Raw genomic sequence first — 14560 nt, 5'->3', positions numbered from 1 at the left:
ATATGGTAATTTCTTTTTTATATTTAGAAAATATCACACCAGCGTTAATACATAGCTTTGTTCAGTATTCATTCAAGTATTATACTCTCCCTCTCTCTTCTCTCTCTCTCTCTCTCTCTTTCTCTGTAATTTTCTCTGTCATATGCTCCTGAAACGTAGAATGAAATTCCCTTTTACCATGTTTACCAAGGAAGAATATAGTGCTTTTTGCGATAAAACAGTCTTTTTCTCTCTCTATGATTTTCACTTATAAACTGCCATAGACCTCTTCGCTACTGGGTGGCATATCATCCGGCTCAACTGCGTCTAAAGGTGGCGCTGTTCTCTCCTGAGGCTCATTTGGTTGGAGTTGGCCGTATTCTTCGCCTGAGTGTAAATCTGCCACTCCAGGTGATTTAGCTTGAGAGTGATTCAGTGTCTCGTAAGATGTGTTCGGGGCAAGATGGCCATACTCCTCTTCACTCGGTTTATTAGTATCGCCACCCTTCTCACGCTCCGATCTGTTTTGGCTACGATCGAGCTTTCCGTACTCGACCTGATCGTCGAGTACGACATTGCCAGTAACCCTTTCCCCCGCCCCCTCGGTATTTGTCTTGATTCCCATGTCGGATACAGCTTCTGGTGTTCCCACTCCCTCCCCCTCGAATTCCAAGTATTCAGGTGTCTCTGTGCCATTAGAGGGTGCAGCGTTCTGTTTCATCGATTCCGATGCCGATGGCTCAAGTTCATAGTACAAGAGACCGTCTCCGGGATCTACTTTGTTCTGCTCAGATTGATCCTCTTCCTGAGATGGACCCTTTCCCTGGTACCAGAGGTATCCCGAGGTGTCCTCCCGTGCGTTCGTCAGCGGTCCGTCCTCCTCTTGCCGCTTCACGCTGCTGGAGCTGGGGACACCGGCGTACACATGCCGGTCATTGTCCGAGTCGATTTGGTAGGGATTCTCCGTCTCGGGAGAGCTCGTGCTACGTTTAATGGGCATGTCTTCCGACGTGCCGACAAGAGAGGGGATGGAGGAGGGGGGGGGTAGGAGAGGGGGAGGGGAAAGATGGAGAGAGATAGAGAGCGTTTAATTCATTGCAAAGTATATATATAGCAAATGCGTTTGACATTACTTTGACTTCATGTGCCATTCTCACTACGTCATATGGTAAAAAAGATATATCGTTATATAATGAAACTGAAGGTTATTGTTATTAATAGCGTTCATATAGCCCAGCTGCTATCATCCTTACAGTTTCCCTGGTTCAGGCATTCACGCTTTGTCCACTGGATTCTGAAACCATTGTATTTTGTAGATAATAAACTTTCTTGGAAAATACATATAGATCATATCTGCAAAATTATTTCTCGCAATATAGGTGTTATGAATAGACTGAAATTTTATATTCCTGAAAAGACCCTACTGGTGTTATACTCCTCTTTGATACTCCCTTACCTTAATTATGGAATTTTAGCTTGGGGCAATACTCATCAGACACTGCTGAATAGAGTGTTATTATTGCAAAAGAAAGCCCTCCGTATCATTTCTAATTCTCCTACACGTTCACATACAAATGCATTGTTTGACTGTTATAAGCTATTGAAAATAAACGAATTATTCTTATTTAACTTAGGTCAATTTATGTATATGTATGATAACAATTTACTCCCACCTATCTTTGATTTTATGTTTCAAAAAAATCAATCCTTCCATAATTACCCCACCCGACGTTCTAACGAGTTTCATTTACCACTTCTTCGAACGATTTTAGCAAAGAATACACTTATTTACACTGGACCAAATTATTGGAATTCCCTGAACCATGATTTAAAATCTGCTCCATCTATATACTCATTTAAAAGGAGATTAAAGTCTTTTCTTTTACAATCTTATAATGACGACTCGCAGAGTCAGATTAGTTTATAGGCTTACTTAGCTACTCATCCGCAATATCGGCATTGCCGTTCTCTTTATTATTGTAACTATTGCTCAAGCCTTGAGTATAAGATTTTCGTTAACCTATACTTCGCAGTTGCAGGGTTTTTTTTTTCTATATTCTTTTTTCTTCTTCTCTTTCTTCCTCAAACCCCCGAGGATCGTCATCTGTGTTGCATATTCCTGTCTATTTTGTTACCTCTTTGTCATGCTATAGTTTTGTTTCCTCTTGTGTCGTCATGTCAGTTTTTTTTTCTTGTTTTTCTTCCTACAAGTAGTCTTATTGCTGTCCCAGTCCTGTTGCATGTTCATTACTCTGTTTGTAGTTGTTCTATGTATAACTGTTTGTTCGTCTGTCTCTTAGTGGGCTGCCAAACTTTTTTTGTGACGAACTTTTTGTGCGGATTTTTTGCTGTTTTCAATTCAATTTTTACATCGGACTTCTAATAACGAGGGGCCCACACTCTACAAGCTCTGTCTTTTTAGTGGGTCCCTCCGTTTTTTTCACACAGCGCATAATTATATTGAAAACTATTTCACTTTCGTTGTCTTAGCAACTATTGCAATGTATCGATACTGTTAGTTTTTTTTGTGCTATTATTGTTGTTTTCTCTGTACAATTGTATGCATTGATTTTGTCACTTAAGAAAGTGAGATTTATGTTTGTGTTATGTATTGTGGAAAAAACGAATAAATATGAACTTGAACTTGAACTTGAACTATCGTAATTTGTCGAGGCTGGAAGTTTTGAAGCCAAATATGGTTGCTGAGTCTTGTTCTATATTACGTAACTAACTGCGAAAATGTTTACACACACTAACTGATTAAAAGGTCCTGCGAAACTACAAACATTGTGGAAACTATAGAGGAAAGACAGACATATTATAGTTAAGCATGACAAGAGGAACTACATTCTGTTAACGAAGCAGGTCAGTTAAGATTTTTCTCCCGACAAAATTACGTGTGTGGACTCTTTCTCTTGCCTTGAATCATTGGAAGTTTCCTTTTATTCAATAGTGGAGGGAATAATAATTATAAAGCCTCGAAGCTCGCCCCCCCCCCCAAAAAAAAAAACAAAAAAAAAAAAAACATGCATTCCTGAATACTTTGACAAAGTATGACTTGCCATCCAGGAGTGGTCCCGCAACCGTCTCGCCTAAAATACACGCTTAAGGGACGGATCCAGGAATTCCGTAAAGGGGAGGCGCCTTTACAAAGTTAAAGGGGGGGGGGGGGAGGGAGCACTCACTACCCCCATTTTTTTCTTTTTGTTTCTTTTGTTTTAACAAACAAAACAATAAAGGGAGGATGCCCGGTGCGCCCCCCCCCCCCCCTCTGGATCCGCCACTGCGTTGGATTGTTTTTGTTAGCAATAATGTTAAAAGAAAGACAACGAGGATGACAATTGTGTTTTGCCAGTTGTTAACCCACATGCCTTTGCCCTTGGCCATGTCTTATTGAAACTTGTTGAAACGGTAAGATCTAAATTTGGCTAAGTGTAAGGACAAAGTTCCATTACCTGACATTGATCTTGATGACTTCAGTGGAAGACAGTCCGGTAACCTTTGCATCCTGGGAAACGATAACGTAAATTATGAAGGATTTTGCCTGACAAATGAGTTCTTCAGAGATGCAATCATGTCAGCATTTGTGATGATTTTAACTGAAATATTCTACAACGATAATCTGAACATAGCAAAGGAATGATGTACACTTGAATATTTATTGTTAAGGAACATTTCTACAAGTTGTAAGCAATTCAACATGATTATTGCTTGCAGATTTTGATTTCTTAATGTTCTAACCTGAATCTACTAACGCCTAAAGTATCTTCAGTTTTGGAGCAAAGACACAGGTGAAATCCCAAAATCACGTCAAAATTGTTACTCAATATCTTTTTCGTTTTGCTGAGGAACCTGACAAGGTTGATGACAACGTCATTAAAACTTTACCTGTGTATACTGTCTGTATGATTGAAATATATATACCTGTTTGTAAAAGTGAAAACTGTGTGAAAGCTATGCTCTAGGAAACATCATAAAAGATTTCGACTGTTGATTTTTTTTTTCGATTGAAGTTGAAATCCTCACCAATCAGGCAGCTTCCGTTTCTTTGCCATGTAGACGATGCCGACAACGATTGCGATGATGATGATCGCGACGATGGGCACCACGATCCCTGCGATCTTCGCTGAGTTTTGAGTTGATGTGTCAGAGACACCGGTATCATCTCCTTCCCCAGCCAGGGGAAAAATACAACAATATGTCATCCACTAACAACTTTTTCACAGCTTGTTTTTCCGTTAATATATATATATATTGTTCTTCGTCAGTAATTCGGCAATTACCATGATTACAATCCATTTCTCAGTAAAGTTATGTGGGAGCGCTGTGGCATAGTGGATAAGACTCCCGACTCCCGATCAGAGGACCCGAGTTCGGATCCCGCGCCACGCCCAGTGCTTACGTCCTTGGACAAGATGTTTTTACCCACTATGTCCCTCTCTACCCAGGTGTACAAATGGGTATCGACAACGCTAGGGTAATAATAATGGCAGGGCCCTCTGGTAGAGCAGTGGCAACACTGAAGAAGCTACCCTGGATAGATAAGACCTTATTATTAGTATTATTATCATTATTATTATCATTATTATTATTATTGTTATTATCATTATTACTATTATTATTATTATTGTTATTATTATTATTATTATTATTGTTATTATTATTATTATTATTAGCAAAGAGTCATCGTTACTAGGCTTAAAGAAGACTGCAATTATTTGACACGAAGGAGACAGCTTTATCAGTTTATCGTATCAATTTCATGTAAATAAAAAAAAACATTTTGGTAAAGATTTGCACATTAATGTAAGACTCGCGAGGCAATGATGAAAAATATTTTTTTTTTCGGTTGTCGCTGTTCACACTACGTGTGTACAGGGTATACAACTAAGATTACAATAGCCACAAGACACTCTCTTCGATAGATCTCTGCAATAGTGAAAAAAGAAAGAAAGAAAGAGTATAATGAATTCCACAAAAGTTACCGTGTCCGTCGTAGTCCGAGTACGAATCTCCGCTCCCTTGTGCCCTGAATAGCAAGACAGCAAGTACAATGATAGTTACATTTACATTGTTGTAGGAGCAAATTTCGATTATCACATATTATGACAGCTCATAGAAAGACTCTGGGCACAATAGATGCACATATACATGTACTTGAGTGGTACTTTTGTAGCGTTGCTAAAATGCTAGTCATCACAGAACAACCGGTTAAAGCAGATACTTGTTATGTTGCAAATCCGTAAGAGAAATATGATGTCGCGATTGTAGGAAAAGTTTCGCGCATGGTATCATCTCATACATTTTTATGTCAATTAAAAAAGACACAGCTGAGATGAACATGTGAGGGTTGTTCCACAAATTCAATATACATATAAGAATTTCGATTGTTGTTGCAGTTAATCTCTCGGTATACAGCAACAATGATTTTTCCAGTTAAAGACGCAGCTTGGAATGACTATCTCATATGAAAAGACTGATATTTTGGGGGCTATGCTAGAACGATCAGTGCATGATATGTGAGACTTTCTTATTAGTATTGTGGGGGAAGATAACAAATTCTTATTCCTCACCCGTTGAGGGGGCATTCCCCGCACTCTCCGCAAACAGGCATATCAGTTCCACTTGTGACGTCACATCCACAGGTCCCCCAGGGGTCACTGGTAGAAGAACGCTGCAAACACATCTTGGAGTTTGGGGTGCCGATGTCTGGTAGGCATTCGCAACGATCTGCCCTCTCGCAGAACACGCGGGAATCGTCCGAGCCTGAGCTCGCTATCGGGTAGCAGCCATCTTCGATGGGCTCTTCGGAAAGATTTGGACAGAGAGCAAGCCATGCAGTTTTTGTATGTCGTTACTATGGCACTCAATAAAGTGCTCGGTACATTTGATAATTGAGTTGAGTGGATGGTTGAAATGGTTGGCTAGATACCTGTCAAATTAATATCTGTCATGATATTATGTGGATTTATTTAGATAAATAGATAGATAGATGTGCGCGCGCGCGCGCGCGCGCGTGTGTGTGTGTGTACGTGAATATACACTATGATAAACACAATTTATATGTACACATGCGCAGTTGCTATTATGTACCATAGTATCGACCACTTAGTAAAGACGACTTTCATTAATTTTTCGAATATATTCTTTGTTAATTAGATGGTAGCACTTAATTCCTGAAAAATTGTGATATTTAGCACGATAAATGCCAAGGGTCTAGGGCCCCCCCCCCCCTCCCGGGCAATTGTCCCAGACCCTTCCCCTGACTCTAACCCTAATCTTGAATCTAATCCCAACCCCAACCCAGACTCAAACCCTAAACCCAACCCTAATCTTTACGTTAACCTTATCGCTAACCAGTAGGCCTGTTTAGCCGGGGGTAGAAGTCCTTGGAGGGTAATTGCCCTGATACGAAATCAGAGAGGTAACTTTCCCTAGACTTGGACCTTACGTGAGGGTGCTTTGAAGAGGCACGTCGACTCCTCGTCTCCACGATCGTATTGACAATTTATGTGTAGCGCCCCCCTGCGATATAGAGGAGTAAGAACACGACATTAAATAAATTCCGATGGTTCGTTGCTCCTGGAAAAAAAAAGTTCGTCGGAATAACGAACTTTGGGAATAATGAACATCGGACATGTTATGTTCGGATTAGTAAACCTTATTTCATTTTCGATGTTCGATGATCATCGAACGTCTAGGTATACGGCATTTGTATGTTTTGGAATAACGAACCTGTATAAACAAATCTGATTCAATTTTCGGATTTAATAATCTTTGGAATAACGAATATTACCCATAATATGATCTTTGTTTTTGTGTATAAGCACTATGAACTGACTTGAATGATCCTCTTGAATTCCTCCTACACACAAGTGTACGGAGAAAATAGTATTTGTTTCCCCATTACTTTTTAAGCAAACACCACCGTTCTTTCTAAACATTTTGCATCATGTCTGTCACCAGTCACCTTCTTCAAAAGTTTTAAATGACTTGAATGCGCCATATAACAAAAGACAGAAATGTGCAAAGAAGAGTGAATTAATGAAGTACGCGACGGAAACTCAATAAAAACCTTTAGGATGATCTAATGACAAGTTATATGTCTCTTATTAAATTGCATTGTAGTATTCAATAACGATAATGTGAGAATATTTGCACTGCATAAGGACAAACTGACTGTTTTTCTACATGTGCTAAGATCTTCATTGGTTGGCTTTTCCTGCAATGGACTCTTCTTTTAAAGATTTAAGTGTACCGATTTCCTCCAAGGGACTATCAAAATAAGTAAATCCATGTATCATTATAACAGTATCCAGCAATCATATGGCAAGCTTCCTAGCCGCCAGGAACCACCTTTGTTACGAATAATCATTCCTTATGCATCATCCCGTGACACGTTTGTAACTTCGGCTGATAATTAATATGTCAAACTTTATGAACAGCATGGAGTGAAATGAAGTTGAACGAAGTCGAATGTCCCGTCTACTACTCACAATGCTTCGCAGCTGAAGTACGGGACCATCACGTTGTAGAGGCAAGTGGCACTGCCTTGATCCTGGTCGGTGATGCACACATACATTCCGAAGTCTTGGTTACCATCGTTGTCGCTGAACACGGCCACGCACACGTCGTAAAGGGTCGGTGCGCAGCTGATGCAGTCAACCGACTCGCAGGGGAAGAACCCTGGAAAAAGGTGGGAGAAAAAAACCGCTCCAACAGTTAGCCTGCTGCTTTGTAACACATCACTTTCATCGCAAGCAGTGTTTGTCATATTCAAATAAAGATTGAACGCTCGGTATCTGAAGAAAGAATTAGGGAATGCTTTGTTGCTAACAGTACTAACTCACTGGCAACACATTATTTTACACAGTTTTTAGATTTGCAGACGTTTGTGTTTGTCACAAACTGTTTCCATTCATTGTGTGATATCACATATAAGGCGTGAAGATAATTCAATTCAAATCAATTCATTTCTATCTTTCTTCCTTAGCATATAGAAATACTATAAGAAAATTACACACCATCTTAATTACACATTGATTGACTGTAAGATGTAAACATGATAAATAAAGGGTAAATATCGAATTGATAGTATTAGTTTTAAACCAAAGTTGTTACAGTCATGTTCTGGAAAAAAAAAAAGACAATGGGGTTCACTTGAAAGCAGTATTAGCAACTCATGCAATAGACCAAAACACTTAGACATTCTTAATATAACAATGTGTAGTAATTCAAAGCAGGACAGTCAGGACAGAACAAACAAACACACACACAAAAAAAAACCCCACAAACACAAAAGTAGAGAAACACGGCATGACTGTCAATGTAAATGTAAATGTAAATGGACATGCCTGCAAGCAAGCCGCTTGTACAAATCGTCATTGTTACTGTGTAATAATTTTGTATTTTTTGGATATGGAAAATAAATCAAATCAAATTAGATTAAATTGAATTGGATTAAATCAAATTGAATTAAATTAAATTGAATTACATTTGATTTAATTTAACTTAATTTAATCTAATTTGATTTAATTTAATTAAATCGCGGCCGACTGAAGCTCTTGCAGATTCCCTTTTTATGACGCATATCATTAATTGAGAATCTGATTACAAGGTTATTAGTGAGGCCTATGTGTGATTTCAATAATCAACTCACCTATACTGACCATGTTGCGATCATCGTTAGAAGTACAGTTACAGTGACATCCTTCGAGCTGGGCGTCAGACCTAACGACGGAACCAGGAAGCGTGTACATACTTCTGAAGCAAAAAACAAACGAGAAAAGATTTAAATGAAAGCAAGAGATTACAACAAGCAGAGGGGTTAAGATATGAGGTATGAGTTTTTCTTCAATTCGTCTACCCTCTGTACAATGGGCGGACAGGAGAGCAGACATATTGAAGAAAGCTTATACCTCATATCTTCACCCTTCCGCTTAATAATCTCTTGCTTTCTTTTGATATGCATGCCGCGTCCGCCTTGGACTACTTAACATGACAATGTCGAAATTTCGGAGTTTAGTGATTTGATCCAGGTTCATCGTGTCACCGTCGGCAACCGTCATTGTTTGTTAACGTGTGAAATTTTGTGAGAAATCTGCTTTTCTTCAGATCATACTCACGCGATTGTGTCTGCTTCGCTCGAATCCGCGACGCAGGGATGAGGGGACATCAGCAGAACATTCAGTAGGAACAGTTTATTCCACAGACTCTCGGCAAGAGCCGTCTCCTTCATTTCTGTCGGTTTTCTGTCAGCTCGCAGTCCCCGCGAAAAAAAAAAAACGGGATCAATGGCGGCTTCTCGACAAGCCAATCTCTAGACTCCGACGACGGATCAATGCTGTATTTCCACTTCTTCTCGCATTTCGTGTCTGTCGACGGGCGACGTCTGATCACGGCTTCACGAATCCTGTCTGCTTATCCTGTATCTCACTGATCTTTTCTCATCCTGTTTCGATCAACAAATATTTGTCGGTTTCCGTCGCCTTGAATAAAACGTTTCGGTAATTATCACATAAATCCAATTTACGGTAGTTTGAGTGTTGCTTTCTGCTTCGTCAGAATTATAATGTAGCGATATTTTGTCGTCTTCAGTTACTCTTCGCCGTAGCCATTCATCGCTCCTTTGCAAGCTTCGTATTTCCTTGTCGAGTGCTTTTGATTGGTCAGCCACATTCTATATCACTCTTGGAAAATCCTTCCGTCGGAGCGACAGCAGCACCAACCTAGCGGACTGCCTCATGAGGAAATCATTCTAGCTGTTCTTCACAATATCTCTTCGTGTTTGATGACGACGTAGCAGGTTTTATTGTTCTGTGTTGCTGTGAGCATCACCGCGTTTCGTAGTTTTGCGTTTCCGCATTCCAGCACAGTGTAAATTCGAGACTTGATATCCTTGTTCTGCATTGTGGTATCGAAAAGCGGGGAACTGCGTTATCGTTAATGTTTTATTGTCGTTAACCTCTTTTCTAATTCAAACAACACTTCTTGACTTTATCTCTGAGAATCTCTTGACGAGGCTGTGTGACGTTGACTCAGTTGTAGGATTAAGCCACAAAGCGATGAACATATGGTGGTAATCTGTTGGTTTCTTCCTTTCTGTATTATTTGACTTTTTTCTTTTCCAAAATATCTCCAAAGATTTTCTATTATTTCGGCTGATTTTAGTTATCAATCTTGTTGTTTTACTAAATACAATTTAGTTTCTCAAGTAAACCTAAGTGTAATCAATTTCTGGCGATTGTCAGTCAGGTATTCAATCTTGATTATCATAATGCTCGGTTCTCGCTGTACTCAAATTTCTAAGCTCTGAGGAGGCGTAAAGTGATAGAAAGAAATTAATGGAAGCTTGGAGTGCAGAAACAGTATGTTAGTACATAACAACGACGAATATCCGCGTTATATATTAGTTTACATAAATATTGCTTTCGGCATGTTCGTAAGTAAACGTTCCCACTTCACTTAACAAAAAATAGCATTGCATTGTACAGACCTGGTGGTCCACTACCGCATATGAGTACCCACACCAGAAAAAGGAAGAATGACGCCGACCCCTCGTAGTTCGTCCAAGCAAGTAGAAGAAGAAGAAGAAGAAGAAGGCTCTGAAGATTACGGGGGGTGCTTACTCCCCGTTCCCAGAACTATACCGATTACAAGTTGTGGTGATTAATCGAAATGGTGCGACAGCGCATGAGGTGCATAATACCAGTGGAAATAATAAATTGCATTATAACATCGCTCATTTACTCGTTTCGGCGATAGACTGAATTACTTATATACAGCGCCCTCACGTTGCAGCTTTGTCATGAAAAACCCTAGCAATGAACCGTGCTGGAAAACAAAAACAAGTAGTAAACAACGACCATTATATTAATATGTACTTGCCTCTTATTTGAGTCATGCTGTTTCAAACTTCATCAGAAACCTTACGATGTTGTTGACAATTTTGGCATTTAACTGAAAAAAAAAACCACTATTAGATGAACATAGCCATCGTCATGGATTATAGCCAGCCCAGCAAACATCAGTATCTTTAGCAAACAATCATATCCCCGCAAGAAGGTACAGATTAACACAGGATTACATGAAAACTTAAACTATCATGTTCAACGTATTTTGGTAAAAATCAATAAATCACTTGTCTTTTGTGGTTCTGGCATCACTAAAGTTGTCTGGAGTTCATCGACAGGCAACACTGTCTCACATTACCGCAGTGATATGTATGGAATATAAAAAAAAGAATACAGTGAAATATGAAATAAAGTAAAATGAAAACGCTGAAAGCAATTACAGCATAATGAAAGCAATGTTCACCACATTCGTACACATTTCCTTCGAAAACGGCAAAAAAAAAAAAAAATCATAACGGCGCTGTTATGTATTTTTCTTCTACCATTTTGGCTCTCTCTATTTTTTTTTTCAATTGTTTCATTCATTCCATCAGCCAGGACAGTGGCATATGCATAATAACTATCGATTTGATCAACACCGCAAGCCCTCACTATAGCTAATCTTTGAAAGTGTGTCCACTAGAAAACGATTTTACCCCCAGAAACCACGACTATATTAGGTGTGCCTGAAGATGACAAGTTTTAATTCCTTTTGTTTCCTTTTTTTCTGCAGCCGGACTATGGTATTTGCCAGAGCAAGAATTCCTATTCTCTTCATATACATGTACACGTATCAAACCGCGCTCTTTAAGATAGACAACAATAACAATAATGGTGATGCTAATTGTGCAGCAGCAGCAGTAATAGTAGTAGTAGTAGTAATAACACCAACAACAACAACACCAACACCATAACAACATCATCACCAACAATAATGATAACAACAACAACAACAACAACAATAATAACAACAACTGGATACAATCTATACCCGACAAACAGTTTCTCTGCTCACTTAAACTGAGAGAAGAAAAAAAACAGAAGAAGATTTAAAATGATTAATTTTGATAGACCGGTGCTTTGCCTTGTGCTGGACTAGCACCTTGAAGTGAGAAATGCATGTAAAGAATACGACTTATGATATAACTTCAAGAACAAAAAAGTAAATGACATGACATGATTATCATAGCTCTATTTTCGAACAGAGTACGCATCCTGCTAGACGTATATTACTGAAGGAGAAAATAAGTCCGTATGAGAGCTTTGTCAATCAAATCGATGGCACGAAAGCAATGGACGAATGAAAATTTGAGCGAAATCAACAAAATAATCGTCATCTTTATATCAGTGAACCAGCTTGCATACCATTTGATGGCCAACTCAGACATGTTGTTTCGTTTGTGCGATAAGATAGTACCCCCTTGACCCTTCACCAATATACTTGTGCAGAGAGAGATAGAGAGACAATAGTTTGAGTTTAGTTTTCTCCTCGGTATATAACACAATAGACCGCTCTGTTGTACATGGCTTATGTTCACGAGGTACTAATGATAAACATACATACACGCATACAAATATAGATTACTTTCATTACTTACGTGCCTATGATAAATTTAGTTTTCTATAATATAGTAAGTAGAAATGAGCAGTCGATTCTTCTATCAGTCATCATATAGCTGCCACTTCTTAAAAAGCTCATATCAGTGCGCTGGGAGAACATTTAGTGAAGTAATCGCTGTGAATGCATAGCTTATGGTCGTGCATGTAATACTGATGTGTACATGTGGGGCGCTTTCATTATTCATACGAGTCTCTAAATCATTCACTTGAATTAATAGAAATAAATGAGCAGTTGACACTTCATCATCTACAGAAGTTTCTATTGTGAGAACCCTTCAACATAATCCTGTAAGTCTTCCATAAATGATCTTCTAAGATATATAGCGCATAATTAAAACTTTTGACAACTCACATACGCACGGAAAAGATCCCGTTTCATTCGTTCATCGCAAAGAGTAGGGTAATGCTTCACCCGGTGAAGTAGTCAGCCCAAAGTTTGGACCCCATGGTAGACCAGCAGCACTATGATAGTGCAGCTAGCTGAGTCAGGGCAATCCAGCCATCTTGTCTTACAAATGGGAAATGAAAACAAACAAACAAACAAAGTTTGTTATTTGGCTGATAGTTTTACAACTCGAGCCTTTGATATATTGGCTCGATGAAAATACAACGTCTATAATATAACAGCTGATCGATTACTGTTTAATGACTTTCAAGAGAATGAGACACTCAAGGTACATTCATACGAATACCTTCAAGAATCATGCTGCCACTATATCAAGCTACATTTGCGACAAATAATGTTATCGACAAGCTGATACACCGAACATGCATGGTTTACTCTCACGCTACACTCTCGATGAGAAACTAATGTTGCGAAATCCGGGTATAGACCTCACTCACACGGTTTTTTCTCACTTCGTTTAAGCAATGATATTAGCGCCCACATCGAGCCGAAACTTTTCCTTTACCTCTCTTTCTTTCCTTTTTTTCTTTAAAACCATGAACATTGTTATATGAAATATTATATAAAGTTAGGTTCCAGATTTCGGTCAAATTTTTTCCGCACACAGCAGGAACAAAATTAATGATGTGTATATGTGAGTGTGTTCTTACAATGACACTGAACAATGGACATGAATACCACTTTTTAAGAGCTTTGCTGACTAGGCTTCTGGTCTCTTGCTCCAAAGCACATCAAATGCTTTAATGTCTGAATTCGTGGTAAAGGATAAAATGGATGCAGATGAACAAAGTAAGCACATGCTTCTATGCGCTTGCATGCACTACATTCTAGGATGAATAAAGACTAGCTGTGACAGCGGAATTCCTCGTGAATAAATTTAATGATAAAGCATTCAAACCCCGGTCATTGTCTGGGTTTTCACCACACACTCCCATACACACCAATTGACCGTGTGCAAAGTTAAAATTTTGAACAGTGGGTTGAAAATAGACCAAAATCTGAACCCTAACTTAAAAATTAATCTTGAATTTAATGGAATTTAATGGAATGATATGGCGCTGAGCTAGCACCAAACTTGAAATCACCCTCTGTAGTACGTGCAGTATTTAACTAGTGTTTACTGCGTAAAAAGAATATGTTCGAAATACTTCTAGTATATGAATGGAGCCGGATCGCACGCACGCAAACTGCATACGGATAGACACGCATGTACAGTAAGAGCTGTGCGGCCATGTGTGCGTCATGCGGTTGCTCGTCGAGACGTACAAAGGTAAATGATATCCGCATTTCTTCATTTGCATATGAAATAATGAACACGTCTTGTGTGTGAGCGTGTGTGTAGGCCTACGTGTAAGGTGCACAGTGCATTGGCTCAATGCGTGCAGCAAGGCTGCACACACAAGTTGGGCATTTGTACCGGCGCGTTTCAGCGATTTTAACATGATTTTTACTCAAAATATTGAAAACCTTACGATGAATGCGAATATAGAGTAATGCAAATGACTCTTCGTATGTTTTCGGTTGCGGGTTATGGTGTTTATTTACTGACATTTTTTCGAGATTTCATGATATTCGACTGAGAAGCTGGCGATAGCACAAGTTTGTAATTGTGTCTTGAATGTTTGGCATTCTGTATCTATATAAATCATAATCATAACTCGTT

The 14560-nt window shown here is 39.0% G+C and overlaps 1 protein-coding gene across 1 annotated transcript; it reads right to left on the bottom strand.

Moving 5' to 3' along the window:
* Window positions 1–247: 247 nt before the first annotated feature.
* On the bottom strand, window positions 248–9217 carry LOC139738634 (uncharacterized). The gene is made up of 9 exons (XM_071649250.1): window positions 9105–9217; window positions 8639–8739; window positions 7476–7665; window positions 6431–6504; window positions 5553–5784; window positions 4965–5008; window positions 4006–4147; window positions 3435–3487; window positions 248–1014 (listed from the first exon to the last, which is right to left on the bottom strand). The coding sequence occupies exons 1-9, from the start codon at window positions 9215–9217 to the stop codon at window positions 248–250; spliced, it is 1716 nt and encodes a 571-aa protein (XP_071505351.1).
* Window positions 9218–14560: the final 5343 nt, after the last annotated feature.

Source organism: Diadema antillarum, unplaced genomic scaffold, assembly GCF_040938485.1.
Source record: "Diadema antillarum isolate AM-2024a unplaced genomic scaffold, OU_Dant_1.0 seq00000760_RagTag, whole genome shotgun sequence".
In the NCBI taxonomy this organism is placed as follows: domain Eukaryota; kingdom Metazoa; phylum Echinodermata; class Echinoidea; order Diadematoida; family Diadematidae; genus Diadema; species Diadema antillarum.
This window is presented reverse-complemented; position numbering and strand designations above follow the sequence as displayed.